This window comes from Macrosteles quadrilineatus, unplaced genomic scaffold (assembly GCF_028750875.1).
Source record: "Macrosteles quadrilineatus isolate MER2022 unplaced genomic scaffold, UCM_ALF_1.0 Scaffold_2__2_contigs__length_208266976, whole genome shotgun sequence".
In the NCBI taxonomy this organism is placed as follows: domain Eukaryota; kingdom Metazoa; phylum Arthropoda; class Insecta; order Hemiptera; family Cicadellidae; genus Macrosteles; species Macrosteles quadrilineatus.
In genome coordinates, this window is record NW_026542595.1 from 171,854,463 (window position 1) to 171,881,846 (window position 27,384).

General features: G+C 33.6%; 1 protein-coding gene across 5 annotated transcripts in view; it reads left to right on the plus strand.

Annotated features, from left to right (window-relative positions):
- Positions 1 to 27,384, plus strand: part of LOC128985625 (methylcytosine dioxygenase TET-like) — an 88,681-nt gene that overhangs the window by 38,805 nt on the left and 22,492 nt on the right. For 2 of the 5 annotated variants that reach the window (XM_054405328.1, XM_054405329.1), the window contains exons 3-4: positions 9,346 to 9,432; positions 25,835 to 25,900. In XM_054405328.1, coding sequence (XP_054261303.1) covers positions 9,346 to 9,432; positions 25,835 to 25,900 — 153 coding nt within the window. Of the gene's footprint in view, positions 1 to 9,345; positions 9,433 to 18,150; positions 18,575 to 25,834; positions 25,901 to 27,384 lie in introns of those variants that run through there. The other 3 variants (XM_054405331.1, XM_054405330.1, XM_054405332.1) reach the window with 3 other exon arrangements.

A 27,384-nucleotide genomic window follows, 5' to 3' on the forward strand; every position in this document is an offset into this window, starting at 1 on the left:
GTCAGACTTCGTGGTGATATATCTAAAATAGAATAATATATTGCGCTTTTGCAAGAACATTAGGCTACTATAAAACCGGCAACACCAAATATTCAAGTTCTTATCGCTGGGAAATATATCTATATTTAGGCAAGCATGTTTCTTTGAAACCTTTTTTCAGCTCGTGTGCATCGAAGGGGAAATCTACGAATACTGTAGAAAGATATTTTCCTGTAGATGTGTAGAATTCCTTTACAAAATTAAAATAGGCTCAATAATAAGCACAATAAATGAATTTTAAATTTTAATAAAATTAACATGGGCCTTACGGGTTGCCATGCTGGTTATAAAATAACAACGAAATATGAACAGAAAATCAACACAAATGAAAGAAATTCTAATCACATGTTTTATTTACAGCGTGTGGTGAAAATAGAGAAGTCTGTACATTACATATTTTTGGTCGTTTTTGAACACTGGACGACCCCAAGTAATAATAAATATCTAAGATCAAGTAGCATATATGTTTTATGAATCTGTAAACACTAATAAGTACACAAATTAACTACTTTCTAATCCAACATCTATATATTATTAATTCAACGTAACATAAAAAAATTACCAAAAGTGCCAAAAAAAAACACAATGTTATGTCAAATAGAAATGATAAGAATGTGTTAATTAATTACTTATCTTGAAGTTAGCTACAATAAATAACAAAAGGTCCACATTTGCAAAGTGAAACCTTGCTGATAGTTCCGACTGAGATCGTCAGCATCGTGACAGTATTGGCTACCTCAGCAGAGAGAAGATTAGGTTTCCAACAGTACTGTAACACTGTAACAGTGGTTTGTACGACTTTTACAAAAGTAACATTGACTGAGTCCGCGCTTTTCAATGTTTACAAACATTGTACATTGCTACCATTTGGAATTTTAATCACTCTTGTAAAACCATCGCATTAATACATGTGATAGTAAAATGATATATTTGACCATTGGTATAGCTAAACACTCCATACCCAAGCTAATATTGTGGTTTTTATTGTTTTTTATTTTTAATATACGACGTTGAATTTAGGCACCACCAGAATGTGCTGATGTAAATTAAAGATTTCTGTAGAATTCGACAACCCTACAATAGCACCATGTCACAATAAACCAGTATAGTATCTCTGGCTATATACAGTACAATACTATATTTATGGTAGTCAAAGATGGAAGTATAACTAATTAAATATACCAAACAATAATTTCATATAATATACCAATCTTATAATTATGTTTGATCTATGTTGATACTCTATGCATATGTTCAATTCTTAAGAAACATGAAATACAATCCCTTCCTGAAGCAGCAGCCATGTCGACTTGAGTTCATTCTCTCTAACGGTTCTACTAGAACTAATAATGTTAAATTACTGTTAACTATGTTGAGCAAGTCTCAACGTATATAGTGTATTGTAGAGGAAATACACTATAGAAACATTCTCTGTAAGGAACTAATTCAACAACTTCCTTCTGCATTTGAAATAAACGGTATCAGCAAACTGACACATGTTTGGGTTTCGTGACAAAATCACCATTGAAAGTGTAAATTTAAAAGGGGAAAAAATCATGGAGATGCATCAAGCAAAATCATGCATTAGTAGCTTGCCAGTCTATATATACCAAATTTCGTCGAAATCGGTTCACGTGTAGTATGTAGCTCTGTAAATTATCCACACACACTCACTCACATACAGACATTACTTAAAAACCACTTTCTGGTGTTTAGGGACGTTAAACAAATATTTCCACCCAAAATCCACTAAAAACTCGATAATGTTGACAAAACAATACATTCTCCATTTACTATGAATAGAGGGGGAAGTAAAAATGCCTACAGCTGGTCCATATATGGTGTATGTCTTCTTCAAAGTCTGAAACTACACGGTTCTCAGACAGAACTATACCCTTAGCAATATGGGAATGCCCCTGAGTACAAGGTAAAATACATAATACTAAACTATTACGTACCTCGTCTTGCAGTTCAAAAGTGTTTGAAACCCACTACATTAGTTTCGCCAAATATGACATTCTCAATTGGTTAACATAAACATTGTATCCAAATTGAACTTGTCAAGATGTAAATTTCAAATACAAAAATATGTATATGAAATTTACATCTTGGTGAGCCCAATTTGGACACGTTTATGTTGGATAGGGTTATGTTAACCTCTTGAGAATGCTATATTTGGCGAAACATATGTAGTGGACTTCAAACACTGTATTTGAACTGCAAGACGAGGTACGTAATAGCCTATACGACGCAGTTCAGGTGCTACAAAATGAAATTTAAAATATATAAGTTCAGGGACACTCTCCCATAATGCAAAGGGTATGCTCAAATTTACCAAATTCCTATATTACATGTTTAACCTTTTCACTATATACACGAGAGGTGTCTCATACAGTTAACTGTTTACAGTCCAGGAAGTAACGATGAGTCACCGACTACGTCATCCCCCGTCCCCATCCCCCAGTTGAGGGGTTGTATCTCCCTCCGCGTCATGAGCTCGCGCCTCCGCCCCCGTGGAAATCTCCACTCATCGAATTACCAAACTAGTGCGCTTCATTCGTTTACTTCCCTTTGACGTTTCTGATTACATCCATTTAGGGAAATTCTGCCGTGTGCAAGCATTACTACTTTTGATGGATTTATCTCGATAATTTATTGACCGGTTTTTAAACGTGTTGAAGAGAGCTTATGTTTGTAGAGCCTAAAACATCTTACAACAAAATGAAGTTTCTACAGTCAACTGACCAAGTGGGCTTCCTTGCACTGATTATAGTACAGGAAGTTGCTAATTGCTGCATATACTTACTTTTGCCGCACCGTTTTCCAACCTAACCACACAAAACAGCGTGATTTTATTAGGTACATAACCGTGTACGCTTGAAAATAAGGCAACACTTAAAGATACTACGACTATGATCAGCTGTTGCAGTGTTTCCCATCAAGGCCCCTCCCATTCGTTCAACGCTTGGACTTGACCTAACCCCCAAACGTGTTTTTAGTGTTTGCAAGACTAATTATTTCTATGCTTTATAATAACTGTAGGAAAAATATGTGTAACAAAAGTGCAAATTGCCTTTGCTGCAGTCGAGAAACTTTCCACACTCGCCTGCGGCTCGTGCGTAAACATAGGCTTACCTCTCATGTGCAGCAAAGTGCCACTTCGCTCACTAGTAACACAAACAACTACAGTATTGAAGTAACCTTGTAAAGTAGTTTTATACCGAATTTACTTCACCTTAATCAATTACAAAACTTGTAAATACTTAACGCATGTTGGAAGTGTGTATTTGAAAGGCAACACAGGCAAAGATAATTAGAGAAATTGTATAGTACCTTCTACCAAAAAATTCTTTACCTCAAAGTACACACTCTACTAAAAATTGCTACCAGTGTTAGAATTGAGCCCCCCAAACTTAATTTATCTAACTGCTTCGTTTACTGCTGCATAATAACAATTTCTTTATTATAAACAACGTCAATCTATTATCGTTCCGAAGTAAAATGAAATTTTTTTACCTAAAGTATGAAGTGGTCAACTCAGTATATTTAGTTCGTGATTGTTTTTACACCCCTTAGTTACATTTTGGTAAAAAAAGCGATCGCACCTCGGGTATAAGTGTTTAAGGGGTCTCGAAACTTGAATTCAAGCTGCAGAACCTAATTTTCGGTCCTTACCATTATAAAAATTTAATTTAATTTTGACAACAATTTGAGTAACTAATGTTTAATACCAAACCACAATATGTACGTGATCTTTTACAAAACCTTTACAAATTTGAAGGGTTAACACCTTCAACATCATTTCAGCAGTTGATTTGACGAAATAAAATAAATGAGAAGGCCGAAGCAATTTCGAGGTCGTAACGCGTTTGGTTGACTTCAGCGGAAAACCCCCAACCCAAAACTTTTCCTAATAAAAAAGAGCTTGGAAAAGTTTGTCCGCAAGTAACGTATTGCTGGCCAACTGTTTTATTTCTAATTGTCAAGTGTAAAACTCTAATTTTAATATTCCTTCTCATCCCTCTAAGATTTGCCCCTCTCTCCTCCCTGATGCAAGATTGAATCATTAGACGCTTGAAGAAGCTGATACGTTAAGTTAATTACTGATGGTGGAAAATGTGTTTTCATCTTTTTAATCGTTGAGTGTTACGCGTTGAAAGAGATTTAAATATAATCTTTTACTAGGGGTGGTAGTTTTGCTTAGCGTGTGGATTTATCAACTGTTTGAGGATACATTGCTTGTTTTTATGTTTTTTTAAAGCAATTTAAAGGAAATATATTTTGAAAGGGATGGGGCAACCCTAAGTGTTGTCACTGTCTTACTTTGGCTAATTGGGAGAAAACATAATTTATTATACCCTCAAATGACAAAACGAGTCCAGAAACGTTTATGTCCGTCAAATCAGTAAAGTTACCTTCGGAATCAACGGTTTTTTATGTAAAGAAAGGTTGTTTCAATATTTATCCTATTTTTTGTCCTAGGACGCTAGGCATGAACCCGGGATTGTTTTTCACATTACTTCAGGCTAGACCTAGGGGTTGCGGCATTATCGCTTAGATCAAATCCATTGCTAATTTGGCGGGATTTGAACCCGGGACCTCTTGGACCGAAGTCCCGCGCTCTAGAACAAAGAACAATTTATATGTCGTTGAATAAATGCAATCCAATGGTTAAATTAGTAAAATAAAGTAGTAGTGTATAGATAAGATTAGTCTATAAATGTGCCTAAGGTAAAGCCTTTCTACAAATATAAAAAAGTAAATATAATCCATAGTCGGGTAAATATAGGATATGACCTTAAAAAAATTGCAAGAAAACGTTTTATGGTTTTATTTTGTAGAGTTGAGTTTGCAGAATGACATACTAAAAGTTGCCAAAAATCGGTGCAAGAGAAAACCACTAAAATCACAATTTAAAATGGCGGCTTTTTTCAACATTGGACAAATTAAAAAAACATATTTCAAATGTATTTGTTATGCACATTTTTCGAGATATTGACTTGGGACCACCGCCTGTATTTATTGAGTGGTTAGTACTTCATTTTGATAGGGAACATGTTTTTGGCCGCCATCTTGGATCCGCCATATTGGACATAGATATTTTTTTTTCAATGTAATGATAGTGTTGTGACACATCATTACCAACTACATTTTTACACTGATTTCAATGCCGAAATCCGTTTTTAAATATCTTTATTCATTTAGAAGATATATACAAAAGAAAACTCTGCACCATACATTTCTTATGGACGTTTCGTAGTTTGATATTTTTTTTAAAATTATTTTTCTTATATCTCCAGTTCTTATTAACGCTTGTAGTTCGTTCTAGGCTTAAAATATTCAGTAATGTAAGGGCTTTCATTTGAGCTCTTGATCATTAAAATCAGACGAGTTAAAGACCTGCTACGAACCTCAGAACAATATTAAATTTAACTTTTTAGAAATATATTTTTATTAAAAGATTTATAACTCGGGTTGTTAATACGTCACCGAGTTCTTTCTGGTCTCAAATTACTCAGTAAATGTTTGGCTTTAATTTTATTGATCATTAAACAAAATCTGACAATTTTAAAATGAGCCATGGACCATAATTTAACATTAGAATGTATTTATATTGAAATTTGTCTTTAGTTAAAGACGTATATTCCTAATTCTAAATAACTCCCAAAACTCTTTATAGTCTTAAATAATTCGCCAAAATATTGACTTTTATTTTAGCTATGAATTACTTTCCAGGTGTTATTAGGGTTTGGGATATATGTCCTTAACTAAAGACAAATTTCAAAATAAATACATTCTAATGTTAAATTATGGTCCATGGCTCATTTTAAAATTGTCAGATTTTGTTTAATGATCAATAAAATTAAAGCCAAACATTTACTGAGTAATTTGAGACCAGAAAGAACTCGGTGACGTATTAACAACCCGAGTTATAAATCTTTTAATAAAAATATATTTCTAAAAAGTTAAATTTAATATTGTTCTGAGGTTCGTAGCAGGTCTTTAACTCGTCTGATTTTAATGATCAAGAGCTCAAATGAAAGCCCTTACATTACTGAATATTTTAAGCCTAGAACGAACTACAAGCGTTAATAAGAACTGGAGATATAAGAAAAATAATTTAAAAAAATATATCAAACTACGAAACGTCCATAAGAAATGTATGGTGCAGAGTTTTCTTTTGTATATATCTTCTAAATGAATAAAGATATTTAAAAACGGATTTCGGCATTGAAATCAGTGTAAAAATGTAGTTGGTAATGATGTGTCACAACACTATCATTACATTGAAAAAAAATTATCTATGTCCAATATGGCGGATCCAAGATGGCGGCCAAAAACATGTTCCCTATCAAAATGAAGTACTAACCACTCAATAAATACAGGCGGTGGTCCCAAGTCAATATCTCGAAAAATGTGCATAGCAAATGCATGAGAAATATGTTTTTTAATTTGTCCAATGTTGAAAAAAGCCGCCATTTTAAATTGTGATTTTAGTGGTTTTCTCGTGCACCGATTTTTGGCAACTTTTAGTATGTCATTCTGCAAACCCAACTCTACAAAATAAAACCATAAAACGTTTTCTTGCAATTTTTTTAACGGTCCCTATGTAAGTTTGTTTAGTTTGCCTGGACTACCACGGTTCCCTCCAACGTACAAATTTGTCGTCGGTGACTCTTGTTAATTGAGGTAAGACGGGACTTAAGCTGTACGTGCCGTTGCTAGTAGGGTCCAGGCGAATCATCCTGATTACAGGACCAAGGGGTGTCCTGACTTGGCTCTGTACTTTCAACCCCCCCCCCCCTCACACACACACACTAATGGGAAGGTTGGAGGGAGTACTTACCCTGCTAACTTAATACTTTCTGGGATCTAGATTCTGATCCTACCTTTAGAAGAGGCAGCATTTGACTCAACATTGTGCAGAAAATGATTGAAATAGATACACTAAACAACACACTGTAGACAGTGCAAGATTAAATTTAACAATATTATTAAGACAAAACAAACAAATCAAATATGAACTGTTGGTAATCATCATGTTTGTTTCCCACTTCCTTTTAGTTGGGTGAACTGTTACAATATTTCACTACTCTGTTTGGAATATTTTTTGAATAGCTGGATGGTACTTGTGCTCGTTAAGTGACAGAAAATCGAATAACTTGAGAAAAGTCAGTAGATAATTTATGGTTTGGAATGGGATACAACTTAATTTAATCATTAGGCTTTTTTGATGGTTCGGGCAAAGACATTGACTGATCTTTGCAACAACAAGGCTATTATAGCATTAATTCATCACTTGTACCCTACTTATATTCGCTTTAACATGTTTTGTATATTTAAAACAACGTATCTAGATTTACGATAAAGTGTCAATATGTGTTGGCTTAGTATAAACGTAATCTATTCAATTTTATTTCAAGATTAATACCATTTAGATTACATATACTTTATTGTACTTAATATTTTCTAAACATTTAAAACAAAGCTTCAATTTGTATTGGCAAAGGAGTAGTTCAACAATACACTTAATCAATTAAAACCTACAATAACAACGTCACATTCTCTGAACAGTACGAAGCTACACACACAATCCAGCGACCACAGAATAAAAATTCTAAAAATTTCACTCTAAATTTAATTCTGTGGTCGCTGACACAAACGGTGCCGACTAAGGGACAAGAACGATTACCCATAGTGCTAAGCGTGTCACTGGTTTCCGCGGTTTTCCCACCAAATTTGGCGGAAGCGCGGGAGATCCTGGTCCATCGGTCCCTTTTACGACGTTTCGTTCCTTGCCCACGCTGATTACTTGAGGGTGTTTCCCCCCCCCCCACCCACCCCTAGTCTGCGTCAATAATCGCTGATTTATTACCAAGTAAAATTGTACCTACGGTCGATACCGGTAATCGATTAAACCTTTCAATTATACAAGGTTATCTTTAATTGGTTTGCCATGTGTTTTTTTGTTTTTTAAAATTTTATATTTTTCACTGATTGTAAATTACGAAATCTGACATTTTTAGTAAGTTTATAACGTAATACCTCCGTTGCTGCTATGGTTCTTAAATACGCGAATGATTCAACATTATATTTTGATAAGGTGTACATTGTTAAGTTTGGCGTGTGGTAATGATTTTTTTATTTGGAGTACTACAGCCATTTTAGTTTTGTCATTGGCTACAAAAACACTAAACGACCTATACTAAACCCCTTTGCAACAAAACATGTATTTAAAATATTATTTACAAGCAATTTTTACAATTTATAGTATTAGAACACAGGTTAAAAGGCCCGTGCCTGACTTAAGTAACATTAAAACCAATAAATACTTCGTGATCTGGACATACACGGGTACGTTTACGACGAAATACATTTTCCCCCCTTTTTATGCTCGGATTACGTTGCACAAGTTTGATCTTTAATCTGTTAATTAATGAGTTTAAATAAATTACAACACAAACAATTTTACAGTAGTTATCGTGTCTAGTTTTCTCTGTAGTTCGTACAACAATATCACCCAACAATGCTTTACCCGAAGGAAGTTCCAAGGTTTCCCACCAGGAGCGCCAGTCGACTGTCCGCTGCTGCCATCCGTCGGAATGTTTAAAAACTGTTAACAGTTAAACACAAAATATGATTTTTTAACATTTTGGGTTTCATAAAGGTTCTATTTGAAGATAAACTTTTCCGGAAAATATGAATGTTTATCATAACATATTGTGTATTTCCTATTGAATTTTCGATTATAAATATGTTTTGAATTATGCTTACTTTTACAAAAAGATCAAAAGAAATTGTGATCCCGATTTTAACACAAGACAAGAATAATCATTTGACATGATTACTGAACTGTTAATCGGGTTTTATGTGTACTTTTAAATTTGTTGTTAGCATTTTATATGGTTAAATCTCACATCACCTGTCTTATGGGTTTCAAATATTGAGTTACTAAAAGCGTTGACTAAATATTACAAACACTGTAGTACTTTATGATAGCATTATACTTGTGCGCAGCGAACGATTCTTTATTATGTCTTTTACCTTTGACGCTTTTACTTATAGTATTGGCATGGTTCTACTTTATCACATGCAATCGATTTGAAATACGATATGTCAATAAATAAATTTAATAGATATAGCAAAGAGGGCATTTACTGTACTTCAAAAGTCAATAATATGGCTTGTTAGACACTCTTATCAGACACTCTCAATCAATCACTTTATTCCAGTATATAAGTAAATGTTCGGAGATTATTTTGTGATCAGACTTTTGTGTATTAATGTAATATGTTCTTGTTGCAGCATTTGTTGTACCTGAACCATGACTACCCTCGTGGCGAGCGGGGGAGAGGGAGGGGGAAATCTAGAGGATCGACCACTCCCACTCCGGTGAGTAAAGTATCTAACATAAAAAAAATATAAAAAAATAAAACATAAAACAAGAAAACCCCCAACTAAACATAACTGTCAAATAACAATAAACAATTGAAAGTAATGGCAAGACTATACAGTAAGCATAAAAAATAACGATGAACAGGGAAAAGAAATACGAGATATAATATTTAACTAGCTAGAACGATTAACTTAACAGCTAAAAATTAAACAAGGAAGTAGGATTAAAAAGTAAACAGACAAACAAAATAAGACAAGTTCTGATGAATCAAAAATGGGGGTTCTATATGAGTAATTACAATATAATGGTAATAATATTGCCCTTTTACGGTTGAAAATTAAAACTGTAGTTTACTATTTAAATGCAAATAATAAAGCAAAGCATAGTGCAGTTAGAAGTCTTATAAGTAAAATCGTGTTACTGATTCCGTCGACAGTTAAATTGGAATTCTTGCAAATTACGGTATATCCTATTTAATTTTCTCTGAAAATAAAGCTTTGTTAATGTTACAAAACCCAACGTATGTACGTTCAAAAGTCAATGTAAAGATAAACATAAACCTTCTGATGTAGATTAAACAAATTTTACATTGTTTGCATGTGAGAGTTTTGAGTCGTATTTTTTGCATCAAACAATATAACATATCACAAACTTTGGTCAAACATAGTGCAAAAAACTTCGGAACGCCCTTGAGAGTCGTAAAAAATCTAATTTTCTCTCCCCAGCAGAACAACTTTATCAAACCAATCTGGAATTGACAGAACAAAATATGGCTAAAAGAAGAGCTCGGGAAAAGAAGGAACATGTACCAAATACGTGATGGCTGTAGGCTTACGTAGCTCCGTATAAAAAAAAACATATTGTATATTGTATTGATGTGGGGACTTTTTAGATAAACAAAAATAAAATATTTGTCTCTAGCCTTAGTTACAGTTCATCTTTGGGGTTCTGCCAGTTTCCATTAAATTATTATAGAATGTTTGCACGAATTATTGGTTTTGGTACTTCAGTATTAAACGGAGGCCACATTTTGTCAGCGCGCTGCGGCGGTTATGTTAGGTTGGGTTATCATAATAGAAAGTATCGTTCGATTCATTACGAAGCGAGGAAAGTCCTACACACATAATATTTACGATAACCCAACCTAACATAACCGCCGCAGCGCGCTGACAAAATGTGGCCTCCGTTTAATACTGAAGTACCTTGGTTTTTGCTATGGAAAATTTTGAAACACAATTTGAACAAAACCATTAATTACAACTAGAGGTTGTTCAGTGGTCGAAAACTCGACCAAAAATATGTAATGAACAGACTTCCCTATTTTTACCCCACGCTGTAAATAAAACATGTGATTTGAATTTCTTCCATTTATTTTAATTTTCTGTTTAAATTTCGTTGTTATTTCGTCAGCAGCTTGCACTAAAGCCCATTTTGTTTTTGAAAATGTTTAACTAATTTTTTCTGCATATTTATGAGCCTATTTTAATTTATAAAGGTATTCTGCACATCTACAGGCAAATATCTTTCTAAAAGTAGGTGTAGATTTTTCCTGCGATGCTTGCCTATTAATGTATAGATACTGAATTTTTCCACCTGATCATTTTGCCTTTGTTCACAATTACAGCTTGGGAATGACACATTTTATTTTATATCGACTGTAAACGAAAATAAAATCATTCTCAGTAAAAGTGAAGACTTTCCCCGACCTACGGTTCGAACGCTACCGAATGTCATCTAACACGATAGTAGCATAAATTAAAACAACATTTTCGCGCACGCTAGTACAACATCATTAGATTTCACTACGCCGCGTCGCCATGGAAACCGCGTCCCCCTCCCGGGCGACCGATCGATTTTTCTCCTTTATTATAATTATTGTCTGCATTTAATTTATTGTCGTCCCGGGATTTCAATCCTCTTAATTGCCGTATGCGCCTTATGGCGCACAAGTGGTGCAAGATATTGTACGGCGTACATAACGATTCTGTACGCCGGGTTTGTACAATGGTATCCGTACATCTTGCAGCTGTCACGGAGGTTCTAACGGCCATTGATACAATCTGAGGGTTTTGTACAATTGTGTCAATCTTGTGACAATCTGAGTTGATGTTTACGTTAAACCATTGACTTTGGATACTGTAGGTCTTTTTTCATTATTGTAAAATACAAAACCTGTATTGTTGTTTCGTGTTTTATATTTTTGAGGGATCTAATGTTGGCAAACGTTTTGTTTTGTTTAGGGTAAATTTACAGTTTGCTATGTACTATTTAGTATAGCTTTAAAAATACAGAATTGTCTAAAAATAAGCGTTTCTACAGGTACAAACTATTGTTGATGTTAGAAAAATAAAACAGTGAAGATAAACACCTTTTTACACATTCAAGAAACGACATTGTCAGAAGCTGGCCCATAAGAATAGTAAATCTATATTTTATTTAATATATATGGTTCACTTTGCTGATGGAAAATGAGTCAAATTTAACAGGATTTGTTTATTAAAACTACTAATTTTAATATGATAGAACGTGACAATTTAAAACAGGAGGGTGAGAAGGGTTTTTGTAAGACTATTTGTTTTAGTTTTTCTATGCTATTTAACGATATTTATGAAAAAGATCGCCGAATTTTGAAGGTAAATTTTGAATTGTACATATTATTGCGTTTGCCCTAGTATTACTGTATTTATAAAAATAAATTGAAAGTTGATATGTAAACATAAGAGATGTAAGTTACTTTTAGGAGTGAAGAATATACTTTTAAAGAAAGACATAGGCCTAACTTATTTATCTAACATTTTCTTTATATTGGGGTATAACAACGCTCCTTTACAGAATTTTAACTAAATTATTATCTGGATGAATTTTGTTTTATAAAAATATCTAGATTATTCATCATTTAAATATTTACTTTATAATATACTTAGCGCCTTCAAGGCTGGTTGAGCTTCCTACGAACGTAAATGTTAGGTTGTTGCGTAGAGATTTCTGCAGGCACTACACTTTAAATTTGAAACTACTGTATGCAAAAAAAGACACTAGCTGCGTTTTCCACTCTAACTGCTATGATGTGTTTTAAATACTGAATATATAAATATATAATATATATTGTTAGTGACAAAACGCAATCGACTTCTTTGTTATAAACTTTTATATAATTTTTGTGTGTAAAATTTAAGAAAATGTGAACGACAACGAAGAAAAAATGATTAAGCCTTGCAGAATCATTTCAACAGCGAGCAAAATGGTCAAAAGTCAGAATGAATACAAAGTACTGTAACAGCAAATAAAGATTGATTACATACAGTGGATATTAAACTGATCCCTCTTTGACTAGTAAACTTCCTTGAGAGCGCTCAAAGTGTATTCTAACACATAGATTTTCTGTACATCCAAATTCACTGACGACAATTTAAAAATCGTGAAATTTCTCTAAAATAATCAAAACTGTATCAACAGGGTATCCCCTTTCTCCCCTTTGGGGGAATTCGTTGGGGAAGCTGTGACATTGGCCTATATTGCTCCCTACCCAGACATATTGTATCACAGGCCCCAACCTAGGCCCTCGGCAGTAAGGGTTGGTATCGTAGTGATTTCCGTAGCCCCTGCAACTGGCGAGATGCAGCGTGCGAGCGTAAATGCTTTGAAGTTGCGTCGGGTAGGTTGAAGGCGCTAAGCTTTCCTGAGAAACTAGTTTGCTTTAAAAATTAAATACATTTTAATTAAGAAATTCTGTTGGTATAACTAATAAGCTAATACTTGTTATTTACTTAAAAAATTATACGTTAACAAGCTTGTTTATATTTTATTTTCATTTAAATTTTTGTTAACACGTAAAGCACTGCAAATGTTGAATTCCCAAGAGTATGAACAGTTCATTTGATTTAAATAATTCATATGTAAATTTTAATTCCCATATTATGAGGTTATACTCACATATTATACCAACAAGAAATTAACATTTTCCAGACGTAATCATGAGACTTGGTGTTCTCTTAAGTGAACAGAGTTGAAATATTGTATCAATATATTAAAACAATCTATTTATACCCCACGCTGTACATAAAACATGTGATTGGAATTTCTTCCATTTGTTTTGATTGTCTTTGTCTATTTTGTTGTTATTTCGTCACTAAAATGGCAACCCATAAGGCCCATGTTAATTTTTTTTATATTTTAAACAAATTTGTTGTGCTTATTTTTGAGTATATTTTAATTTATAAAGCGATTCTGCACATCTGCAGGCAAATATATTTCTAACAGCAAGCGTAGATTTTACCTGCGATGCACACAGGAGCTGAGAAAAAAGGTTATCAAGAAACATGCTTGCCTATTAATATATAGAATTAGCCAGAATTAGCCTCATGTTAAATCTCCATAGGAAAAGTTTAGTTTCCATTTTTGACTCAATTAACATATATATTTTCAAAATAAAAATAAACCCTGCACATATAGGACCGATAACATTTCTTTTGGTACAACCCGCGTGTAATTCGGTCCAGTAGTATGGTCATGATAGATTTCATAAGTTTTGCAAAATTTTTTTAACATGCTACAAGCCTAGCAAATGTTTTATATTCACGGATAAAATATTTTCATGAGCCGTTCTTATTATGGCTGTAAAAAAGAGCTGATTATGTGGTAGTAACACATAATACCCCCGCCGCAGCAAACCTGCCGACTAAGCGAATTTCCATTTGTCTGAATTGATTTTCAGTTAAATATATTTTAATAACATTAGGTTTAACGAGTACCTAGGTTTGCTGCTACAAGGAAACTAATAAAGTGTGTTTTTGAGTAAAATATTGATAGCTTAGTACAAAATAAATAAATTTGCCAAGTTTGATCATAATATATCCATAAACAAGCAAACTACAACATTTGACAATATTCTCCATAAGAATAAAATGGGAATTTTAAATTTACAATTGTTTAATTTTCTCCGTTACTAACAATCGAACAAAAATACTTTTATAAACTAAATTATTTGTTTTTTAAGCTCTTTAAAAAAGTCTAAAGAAAATAGGAAAATTTTGTGTTTTGAGGGTCAAAAGTGAGAAAACCCAATTTTTACCCCATAAAACCCCCCGTAAAGCCCCGTTCCCATGGTCCGATCGTGCTGGTTCGCGAACTCATTCAAGTTTATCCCGCTTTACACCTTTAAACCAAATTTCATCAAAATCGGACTAAAATTACTCAAGTTATCGCGTTCACGGACGTATATAGATATATATATACATATATAAAAATTTGAACGAATGGTGTTTTTGGCCTCTGGGGACATCTAAATGAAAAAGTAAATCGGTCCCGGGTCTAGGTCTTACCGTGCCACCTATGGTAATAGCTACTTCCCTATAGGGAAATTCGCTAATACTAGTTCCATAAAAAATAGTACTATGATATTTTTTAAAGAGAACTCTGTATTTAGTATGTGATAAGTTCTGAACGCCTGTATTCAACGTTCCACAGCTGATATACATGTACAGACTTCATATGCGTTTCACTGTTAGAAGGCGTTCCGCTCAAACTGTTTTGGTTGACGCTCCGGTTTTTTATAATTACATGCAATGATATAATAAATACATATTAAAATTAGCCCATTTCATATCGTATTTGTCATTTCATCGTGGGATTTTTTTTACCTACCTGCATAAAGAATGATAAGCAATTGTTGGCACTTTTATTTCGTTTTACACATTCTGTGATTCGGATTTTATTGTCCAGTTCACGCTTGTGAAACGATAGATCTCTAAATTTACCTATATTTTTAAATTGATCCAGAGTTTATTAATCGAAGAATTGGTTTATTAATAAACATTAAGTTTTTAATTTCGGATAATTTGCTGAAAATGTTGATAACGTGATTATGCATCGCCACAGAGTATAATGCTGGATCACTATAGAATGACTTTGGAGAAAATTGTGCCTACCAGTAACTGTTCTATGAGACAGACTTTTATTAATCATCACAATAAAATTATTAAAATATAAAAATAAGTGTTTAGTTTCAGGGATTTTATAGTTGACGGTTAATCAAACAACACATAAGTTGTGAAATCTCGCTATAACAATTTTTTATATTAAAATTTTTGCATTCGAGATTAATATTACATTAAAAACTACCATTATCTGGTCCATTACCCATTGATAATAATTTAATTTTTTAAATATAGATGTTTAATTATTTGAAAAATCTAATGAAAACTATTTCAATAATTTAAATCTACTATTACAGTACCTTTGCCTAATAGTGCACTAATACACTAATCACATCATAGCCAACTTCCAAAAAGCTATAGTAAAAGATATACAGTCGTCATGTGAAGAATATTTCCACGTTTTACTAATGCATTGCACAAGAGTATTATAAGTTTAAATTATATATATATATATATATATATATATATATATATATATATATATATTGTTTACTATTTTGACTTTTCTACTTTTCTACTGACGTCCTCCCCTAGTTCACCACTGACATCCCAATCGATATAGAAAGGTTGCGGTATCTTTGACTAACAGACACAATGTGTCTATAGACCCTGGTGCCATCCCCTCATCTTCATCAGGGGGAGGGTAGTATACCTATATAGGGGAGGGGGGGGGGGCTTCACCCCTAACTTGTTTACAATTACACCTTGTCAATTAATTCGCAATATAATGTCCAGGTCGGTGGAAATTGATTTAGTCGACACTTAGAATTTCTCTATTGAAGGTATTGATTGATTCAACTTAAGCATGTCCTCTGGTAAAATACTACGTTTGAGTTATTTATTGGTGTACCGTACATACCAAAGAAGTTACGAGTTAATAATGCAAATGTGAAAACCATTTGAAAGGTATGCTCAAAATTTCGAAAGCTGCATAAAAACAATTTTAACCTTAACATTTGCAATAAAACGAGATTAACACAATAAAATTGTTTATGGAAATGGTCTGGTACTCGTAACAATGGATACAAGTTGTATACCGTAATTGATTGTAGAAAGAAGAAGACATTAAAATATTTAACTTGGCCTACCACTAATAATATGGAAAATAATAAATACAACTATTATTTTTCTTCATTAATTGTACATAATCTAACAAAAATATTTCCTACTCTTAAGAATGTGCATTATCAGATTTGGAAAATGCATTTATTTCTTACTAAACTATTAACATTAAAACCCCCCCTTTTTTACCCTCCATGTTGCAGTAAACCTAAGTACTCGTTAAAGTAATTCTATTTAAATTGGGAATAATTGTGACATTTTAAGAAGTCGTTTTAGTGTAAATCCAATCAGTCAAATGGAAATTCGCTTAGTCTGCAGGGTTGCTGCGGCGGGGGTATTTTAGTAGTACAATGCAACCGATATTCAGGTCAGAACATCTCCTGCCAGGATGTCTAAAAAGTCTTTGTTCCCAGTCCGGACCCGGAGGTTCAGTTTTGGTCTTCGATACACCAATTATCCCCCCCCCCCCATGCTTTATGTAGGTCGCCCCCTCCCCACTGGCAGGTTTTAAAAACGATATATTTCACTAATTTTGTTTTGTTTCTGTATTTTCATGCCCTTAAAACAAGTCATTATTCAATAGTAAATTCTTTTTGCGAATTGTCCTGCACGTAGCTATTATTAATAGTGTACCTGGATTCGCAGAAAAAAAAGCACCCTTGCACAATTGTTTATATTTTATTAGAGGTTTACGGCCATATTACTCGGCATTTTACCGGTAAGAAGATAAGCTTGTAAAATACTCTATATTAAAATATCCCTCCTAAATAAATCTGGATCACTCATGAAAACCAACTTCTAATATTATAATCTTGGATTCGTGAACCAGCCAAGGAATTTTTCCATATGCCTACGTTCTGCTTTATATTGGACGTAAAAAAGTCTGCAAATGCTAAAATGTTTTCTAAAAACCGGATTTATAAACAGTTTTGATGTCTTAGTAACAACGCTGTTAGCTCACAAACCCATCAAGACTAATAGCACAGACCACAGACAAACGAATCATTTGTGCTATTAGCTTCTAAGTGTAGTAATCAATGCTGAACATAATCGTGTTAACTAATAATTTGTTCTTATTTTATTAAGAAACATTAATCTATTAAATACACCTTTAATTTTATTTGTGCTACTAAACATCCAGTCTATATTACGGTACATAAAAATACTTTGAATGTAAGAACTTAATCAAGAAAGGTCCGAAGTTAAACCTTGTTTTTGATGGATACATTTTCAAATCAAAATATATTTTCATGCTCAACACAAGGGTGGATTTCAGAGCTGTGTTTTTTATATCACTAATATGTTCAGACTGTAATTGGTTATATTTTCGTACGTTGTAAAAATGGGTAAAACCATTAGAATAAATCCGTTAAATAAATTCATTGTGTTTACTAACAACCCAGCATGTTATGTTATAGGATGTAACTTTACAATATACTATAGTCATATTGCCATAATACCAGATTACCTCCCTTCCATCATAACAGAGGCGATCACGCTACGGTACGAACGTAATCAATATTTTCTTGGCCTACATAGTCCAGAAAGAGAAGGGCCAGAAATATCAGTGCTACTGCAGGTAACTCAAATGTTTTCACCCCGTATAGTACACAGACCTTGAATGTTTTCGGTAAGTTGAGTAGTGAAGCCTGCGCGCTGCAGTAGTGGGGGGGAATAGTGGAAGGGGGAACGCGAGCCTGTCAGATAGATACTTCACCGTGTCTGTCGTCTTGGTGTGTGTTTTAGCGGTTTTGAGTGGTGTTTAAGTGTCGGAAATAGTCAAAATCGATCTCATTTCCACCGTTTGTGTTCAGAATTCAGTGTTTACATATTTTCAGCCATGTGTTTAGTCAGAGTTGTGCAGTAAAGTGAGTGCGAGTGTAAGACACAAACATAACCTAGATTCACCGCTGCCAGCTATTGATTACTGTTATTGTTAAGTTTCATTTGTTTATTTTGCCCGGATCTCTTCGTTCTCGCTCACTGCCTACAGTGTTCAACCGTCCTATGTTGAGTAGTGTGTAGTGTTATATAATTGTGGAAGTGTAGCGTATTGGTCAGATAAGTGTTAATTGGCCAATTAGTGTAAGGGGTCTCAAGGATATTTCCGCTATGAGGATCCCCACTACTTCATTTTAAGGTGAGATTGAATCATCCTTTTGTAAACTTATAACTTGCACAGACTTTATTAAATTCCTATTTGTCTCAATGTTTGGTAAGGAATGGAAAGAAAGAAATTTAGTAGGGCCTAGAAATTTAGTAGATAGACACAAGCTACCTACCATGATAAATAATTAAGTTTGTTTTTATAATATACTTAATAAACACACGCGTTTAGTTTTATTGCATTCAATTTATTAAAAAAGTGTAGTTTGAAGTTAATTTCAAGTAATTAATTGAATTGGGAGTATACGTTCCGCTGTGATGTGTTACCCATGATAGTCTTCTTCATTTCCCATTAATTATAATGTTAAACATAACATTAAAATAATTGTGAATTAGCCAAATATTAACACGAAACAGTGAATTACTTGCCATTATTCACCTTGTGAAAATATAATGCAGTTAATCTACTGACAAATCGTTGACACTCGTCCTACGCTGATGATGGTTCAGCACCATGTTGACCTAATTGTTGTCCAAAGGTTAGCACTAAAGTTGCATTGTTGCACAGTTGGCACCCCTGACACTCACATTGTTGCACAGCTGAGCCGGCACGAGTCACTCTAGCAGTTCATTCAACTCTCGAGTTGTGCGTTCTGTTATTATTTCCTGATTATTCTGGTGTTACGTAGCCATTAATAATTAGAACATATTCTGGATAACACTGTACACCAGTCGATTTGACTTTCAGTTCGTATGTTCAATCGATTAATTTGAGAATGCAAGGTTAACTTTTATTGGTCAAGTTATAATGCATTTTGGAATAAATATTCGATTTGTATTTTGGGTTAGAGTTATGTTCGGAGTGTACATGTTGACCCGTTCAAGAGTAGATTAGGTCTTATCTTATGTACACAAGTGATATGTCGATTGAAGGAAAGTTGTGGTGACTCATTAAAGTTTAAGTATGACGAGTTCTATTTGTGCTAATTAAAAATTTTATATTTCAAACGCACAATAATTTTTACCGGTGTAGGCTAACAGATGATCTTGCATAGCCTACCTATATTTTAAATTCTGGCTGAATCAATGATTTTATTTAATTTGATAATATTTTGTGTATGAGATTTGATCAATTAAATTACTTAAAAACGCCAACAAAAAATGATTAAGTTACACTAAATCAACATTTAATTCGCAGTTTATTAAGCCCTTCTATCACAGCATACCTGTAGTAAGAGCTGACTTTATTTATTCGAACAAACTTTTATTTTTGTCGCAATTTTAATTCAAGTTGAAACAATGTTCCTAGATGTTTTGTGTGAAGGCGTAGCCGGAGCGAATGTTTTGTTTCGACTAGCCAAAACGCGAGTTGTATTCAACTGCAAGTTGAGTTGATAGACGAAAATAACCCTCAGCCCTTGACTCGGGCCGCTGCTGGGGCTGGTCCAAAACTCTTCAAAACAACCATTACCACCAAAGCGACGAGTTAAAGTGCATTAAATCACTCAGTAAAACTTGTGTTTGTAAATATTGGGACAAAATTGCAATAGGTACCTATTCTATAGTTTTAGTTCAATTACCGGTAGTACATTTTAAATGAACAATTATACAGTATTGTGGTAAGTGCCAGTGTATTGGGTAAAATATATTGTTTTGTTGCCATAATCAAAGCTACAACGTAAACGCAAAACTACCGGTACCACTACACCCTTATTTACGAGTAATAGACACTAAATGAGACAGCCTATTATTGATTATGACACTTTATATAGTTAATTGTAATTGTGTGTTTGGTTAAACAATTTGAAGACATTAGGTCCCCTCTCTTAGCAGTCAACCTTTTGACATTTTATCACAAGTTAAACTTAATTTATAGCTTGAGTTAGTCTATTTGAATTGTTCTGAAAATATTGAAATAAAAATAGTTGGACTTACCATATCTACCACTTTTACGAGCATACTTTACAAAAAGGTAACGTACAGTATGAATTTGAAAAAAGCCTACAACCTACTCAGGGGTAAATGTTTACAAGTGAATTCATGAACAAACTAAATTCTTTTACCAGCAACTGTAATACAAAATTTCCCTACATTGGCAGTTATTGGGTGGTCAAATTCCCTCCTCGATGGTCAACTTTGTATCCAGTGGAGGTCGGTTACCTCCCTGGTGTTAGCCTATATAAATAGACTTGAGACCAACTGTGTTTATCCACCAGCTGTTGCATTGTCGGATCAGCTGATCTGAATTGATCGTCTGCTGCTTACCGCTATCAATTAGTATTTTTGTCGTAGTGGTACTAGTGTTTTCGTTTGTGTGTTTCCGCAATCCGTAGTTATTCCTGGAGGTCTTAAAATTTCGAATACAGTTTAGAAAGACGATTTCTCCAACTATTATCTTGTTAGCATATTTCGTATTTATTTAAATGTAATTTAATTTTTATTACACTTTTATACCGTCTTTGTTCCTAAATAAACAATACATTTCTGTAGCCTAAAATAAAAATAAAAGTGTTTATTTGCAATAACTTTAGATATCCCAAGTAGATAGATAGGGTTCATGTTGCAGTTAAGTCTGAAGATATTTAGGTATGGCTTTTTTATTAAAATTGATTAGTATTTCAGGGTATAATTTGTGCATCCCCAAGTTTAACACCAGACGCTATAGGGACAGATAAATCGTTCCAAACGGTATCATAATTTTAAAGTTGATAAAATAACCTCAATAATTAAAAAATCAACGCCCTCGGATGATATTGGAAATAAATACACCTTAAAGTTTTCATTTCATTTCATTTCACATTTTCTATATTAATGAAACATTTGAAGGATGATACAACAATGTAGGCATATTCCAATTCCTTATTAATTACTACATAACGGCTGAAAATATTAAAACAATAGATTGAAGACAGGTTGCAAATCGTGTATCTATAGTCAATGCTACAAGTTGTTTACTCTTACGTTGGTAGCGCAACAAAATCGTAACGCCGCCGAAAATGAGAAAATGCGTTGCGCAGAGAAAGTGCTGGAGAAAGTTTAGAAAGTGGGTGAACGACGGGCCAATATTTTATTTTTATGGTTCTGTTAAGCACGACTTCATTTGTGATCAATTTGGTTTTGTTTTCGATCATGACGGCACCTAAACTAAACAGATAGAATTATGAAACTTGGCTTTATATTGTGTGTTTTCGTATCTGAGTGTGTACAATTAAGGCCAAAGGAATATCTCAGTAGTTGGAAATTAAATATATTTAATCTGTGTGCCGTAGGCTATATCAATAAAATATTTCTATATGCAAGGTAGGAAGGTAAAGCATTGAAATGGTAACTAAATATTCCCCTCGAAACGTATTAACACAGATAAGAACTATTTTTCCATTCATTGTCCACAGGAAATACTAGTTATCGTTAATTAGTTGCTATCATGTTGTATACGTATAATAAATGCCATAGAATTGTTTTATTACCACTGTTTATTATCGTGCTCGTAAAATACGGCTACAATAGCTAATTTCTCTTTGAAACTCGTAATTAAACTCATAAATTATCAATAACATTTTATAAACCCATTCATCCAATTTCAACAGTAATAAAAATACAGTAGCACCAATTGATTGGTTTTATCAGCTATTTATATGTAGGCCTAGATTACAGCTTTTTGTAGTTTTTAAAGTTAAGAATGGTTTAGCAATACATTAAGCGTTTCTAGAATTTCTTGTGTTTCTTTTTTTCGTTTCCAAAATTACATTTTCGCTACACTACTGTGAAATCACCTGTTTTCGTTTTTGTGATCGTTGGACATACTCGATCAAATTTGCAATCATACGCAATTCTAACAGTTTATTCTACAAAAGAAAGTTAGCCTAATGTTTAATTTTTACTATTGGATCATTGTACAGTAATTTTTAACATAACATTTGTAAAGCTTTCAGGCATTTTCAACAATAATTCGGTCCTCTCTCTAAAAACAATTGAAAAATTTTAGCTGAATTCAAATTAATCGATTTTTTCTATTGAAAAAAATAATTTGTATCATAAGGAGCTTGCTATTTTTGAAAAAGCTAATTTAGTTTTGAGGCTGAACTTAATTGGCACTGCAGGCCGAACTCGTTATGTAGTTTACGCACTTGACGATAACAAACGATTTCCAAACTGTTCAAATAGATAAGAATGGCGCGGTGGTGGGGGTGGTGCGTACGTGCGTCCCTGGCACATCAAGTACTGCCAACCTACGCAACAAATATCCCAAGTGTAGATTGGCAACTCTGAACGACACTCCCCTCGTCCCATGCAATGCTTCATGCTTCGTGGATTTCTGTGCGAACCTCGTGTTTACATGTTAAAATACAGTGGAACCTTGATAAGAAGACCCTCGATAACAAGTTGCCCTTGATAACTAGTGTCATTTTCAAATTCCCTTAAAATTATATTACCCCTAATCACATGTTATTACAAATCTCGATAAGAAGTCAACCTTGATAACAAGTCTTATTTTACAATCCCCATGAGAGTCTTGTTATCAAGGTTCTACTGTACACGTTTATTTCTATGCCGTTTATTTTTTATGTTGGATAACCAAACAAAAATTGATAGTAGTGGTTAACACTTTATTGGTACTGTAGTTTGAAGTATGATTTTGTAGTAAAACCTGTCGAGAGCTAATTAGTGTTTATTCTATATTCTTTGTTGAAACTATGGTTCACAATAATCAAGCATATTGAAAATCTCGTTTTTTATTCTAGAATGGGAACTGTGTTGGTATTTAATTTTCAAATGGACCAAACAATAAAAATATGCCTACGTTGAGTTATTTTATCATCTGGGAAGGTCGGAAAGTGGAGTCGATCTTCAGGCCATATCTGTCTTTTTATAATTAGAAAGGTGACTTGCACTACCCCCAACTGAGCTACCCTTAATTGGTGGCAAATTGGAAACTTTAAGCCTCTAAGGATGTCTAGAGGTTTGTGGTGTATGTGAAGTAAAGTATTGTACAAATATGCACCTTATCTACCGGTCGTGGTTATTTCGTAAACCTTACCGTGACTAAAGTTTGTTACTAGCCGTTCTAAAACATCGACTACTGGATCAGCTGTTTATTTCGTTATTGTTGGTTTGCTATATACTAGCCATTCTAAAACACGACTACTGGATCATCTGTTTATTTCGTTATTGTTGGTTTGCTGTATACTAGCCGTTCTAAAACATCGACTACTGGATCAGCTGTTTATTTCGTTATTGTTGGTTTGCTGTTTACTAGGAGTTCTAAAACATCGACTACGGGATCAGCTGTTTATTTCATTGCATTGTTGGTTTGCTGTATACTAGCCGTTCTAAAACATCGGTTACTGGATCAGCTGTTTATTTTGTCGCATTGTTGGTTTGCTGTATACTATCCGTTCTAAAACATCGGTTACTGGATCAGCTGTTTATTTTGTCGCATTGTTGGTTTGCTGTATACTAGCCGTTCTAAAACATCGACTACCAGATCAGCTGTTTGTTTCGTTGCATTGTTTCATTGTTTTCGTTTCTGTATGAACAGTAACGCTACGCGACGGAGTTGAATCTGAACCTGTTTTGTCTATGAAGGGTCACGTGGTTTGGTCACATGACTTCTCGTCTCTCATTGGTGACAGACAAGGCCGAGGCGATACGCACACACACACCTACACACTGTAGTGTACCGTGTAGTATACGTACACACACACCACAGTCATTGAGTAGCATACTAGCATATCACTTCCACGTAGGCCTACTGCACTCTCATGAATTATCCTAACCCCTCATTCAGTTGAGTGTGAACACATTTTTTTATATAATTTGTATTCTGTGTTCGCTGGTTTCACTGCCGTCGATTACACTACAAATTGTATATCTAATTAATTATTTTAAAATGTATTGCTTTCGTTTCCGTTATATAGTTAGTCTCGAAAGTGAGCCAATAAAATTTACTTTATTTCACCTGCGTTCTGCGTTGTTAGTGTTGTTCTGCAACTTTTTTAAATGAACAGCTTTGAAGAAACTAGACAAAGTATGAACACTAATTGGGAAATTGATTCATCCAGATTTTAGAAGGCACACTAACAAAAGTATTTTTTTCAATTTTACACTCCAATAAATAAGCTTATGCCTAAAAACAATAATACTTGAGGTCTTCCGAGTAAGTAAATTCTGGATTTAAATTATTCAGCTACGAATTTTATTTTGCTTTCCGAGTTGTTTTTCCATCGGAGAATAGCACCTGAAGGGAACACGGTAGAGACTGTATACCTAATCGTCCCGTTCCGCCGATCCTAGGCTTCTGAACAAACATCTTCAATTTGTCTTATTTCTAAAGGCTCCGGTAGCTTCTGTCTAGAGTTCCCTGGAGACTGGCGGCATCTTTTACCCGCGCAAAGTCTAATTGGCGCGAAAGAATATCATTTTTCATATTCTTTTGTGCCTGTGGCCAGGTGAACTTGGAAATACGTGACCAATTCCATTTGTTCATTAGTTTAGAGTTTGTTTCGAGAGAAAATGGACACATGCTGAACGTATACACATTTTAGATTAACATAATTGTGTTTTTGAATTCATTTTCGACTTGTGAAAGAGTGCTGATTTTATTGACAATGCATTGAAAGTTCGCACCATAATAAGGGAGAACGCATTTAAATATTTAATGTGTATGAACTTAGAACGTAAATTTTCCTGACCCATAGTTTGAATCGATTCACAACAATATTCGTAAAAATGTACCTTGTGAATTACGTTCAGCTTCGATTATAGCCTATTTTATACATTAAAACTAAAAAAAAGTCACTTAGGCCTATATAAAATAAGACGAAACAGAACACTCTAGTGTCAAATTGCAACAAAACAGTGTTCCTTGTGTCACTTTCTCATATATTTAACAATTTTAATTGCCTAGATAGTTTTGAAACAGCCAAACAAAGAGATATTTTGTTCTAACAGTTTTAAGAAAATGAGTCCAAAAAATTAAGATTAGTCGAACAGACATCGTTGTAGTATCCTATTAGCACTTCTTACCGGAAAATTTTGTATAGCGATTTTCATAAAACATCTTTAATTTTTGAATAAATTTAACACTCAAAACACAATATTCTCGAGTTCTAAATACAACAGTTGTACACATTCCTCTTTGATCACAATCTTGGTGTTCAAAGCTTTGACAAATAACTATCAACTGATGAACGTTCAACAATGCAGCCTTTATCAAACATTCACGGTTTTAATTTAATAATTAATTGTCTCTCATTTTATTTTCTAAATTATGATTCGTATTTTTGTTTTGCAGCCAGTGAGAGACATAAAACTGGAATCTCCCGCCGCAGTTGGTAACCCTGCCTTAACACCTACAATGGTGAGTTTTAGCATTGATTATATACTATATTAAGTGTATAGTCATTTTTTTTTTAGTTGTTACACCCCTGAATAGAGCGTAATCGTAGATTTATTTTTGTTTATTGACAAAAACAAATTTTTCTAACAGTCTGTGATATGTTTTCATCACTCTATAGGAGACGGATATGGGGCAACAGCCGTTTGGTAGTCTATTCAAACATAATCAACACAATTAAACATAGGCCTAATATACAACTGCAATCCGTCTGTATTCAATTTTGCGTGAATTAGTTCGTGGTTTTCAATTTTTCTTATATTTCTTTTTAAAAATTGCACTTTTCATCATAATATTGAGATTAGTTGAAAAATTAAGTACAATTTTCTTAGTTTGAACTACAAATATTATTTTTTAGAAATAAAATAACAAAGAGTTATGCTCTTTGTTATTTTATTTCTAAAAAATAATATTAATAATAAATAATAGTTAAGTAAAATGGATGACTTAAACATATAGACCTAGGTTCACTAGCACAACAAGTTTGCCGAAAAAATCTTACATACGTTTGAAAAATGTACCTTTTTATATAAAAAATACTCTATGCATTCGTAGAATTATCTAGTGTTTTTTTAACGAAAGAATTAAAAAAAATTGCATACAGGCCCTATAAACCCCTTTAAATTCCCTTTAAACAACGTTGTCTCGGCGCCCTTTGAGTTTGGGGACTACTCACTGACCTACCACATTCTAAACCACCTTCTCTCTCACCCCTTTACTGTCTCACCTAACCTACTTCTGTCTTACCATAAAAAAATATTGCTATAATACATTTTACGTCCGTGATCGATATAATTACCTATATTTTAAAATTAATCAGAAAACAAAATGTTACGAAAACATTTTCAAAAAGTAGGGGTAAAAATCGGCTAAAATTCATAGGAATATATAGTGTGAGTGCTTACTAGCAATAGGATAATGGAAACGATGGAAACCAACAACAGAATAATGTCTACTGATTACGTAATCCTAAGTCTACGTCATAGGAAACTTAAGTTATCTCTGGGTGTGGAAGTAAGGAAAATATGGGACTTAAATTTTAGGTTGACGATTGACTAGACTGTACACTACTAAAGTCTGTATTATGGAACCTGTCACGGACAAGGGGACCATTGTCTAGACCCAAGGTAGGCGGAGGGCCAGGACTCAAAAGGCAGGTTCCATCATACAGACTATAATATACCATTTAAAAAGTAGGGTAGTAGCATTTTAAACTTGAAGTTGGCTATTCCAATGGCTTTCAAAAGCTTCATTCAAATTCATATCGAATTCAATTTAAATCAAAATAACTTTATTTGTACACATAAATTTGCAGAAATTTATATGTACAAATCAACGTGCGTGGTCAACTAATTTGTTTCCTAATAAACAAAAGAGTATAATTTAAAATTAAAATACACTAATATACGTACATTAACACCTATAATACATTATATACATTTTGTGAT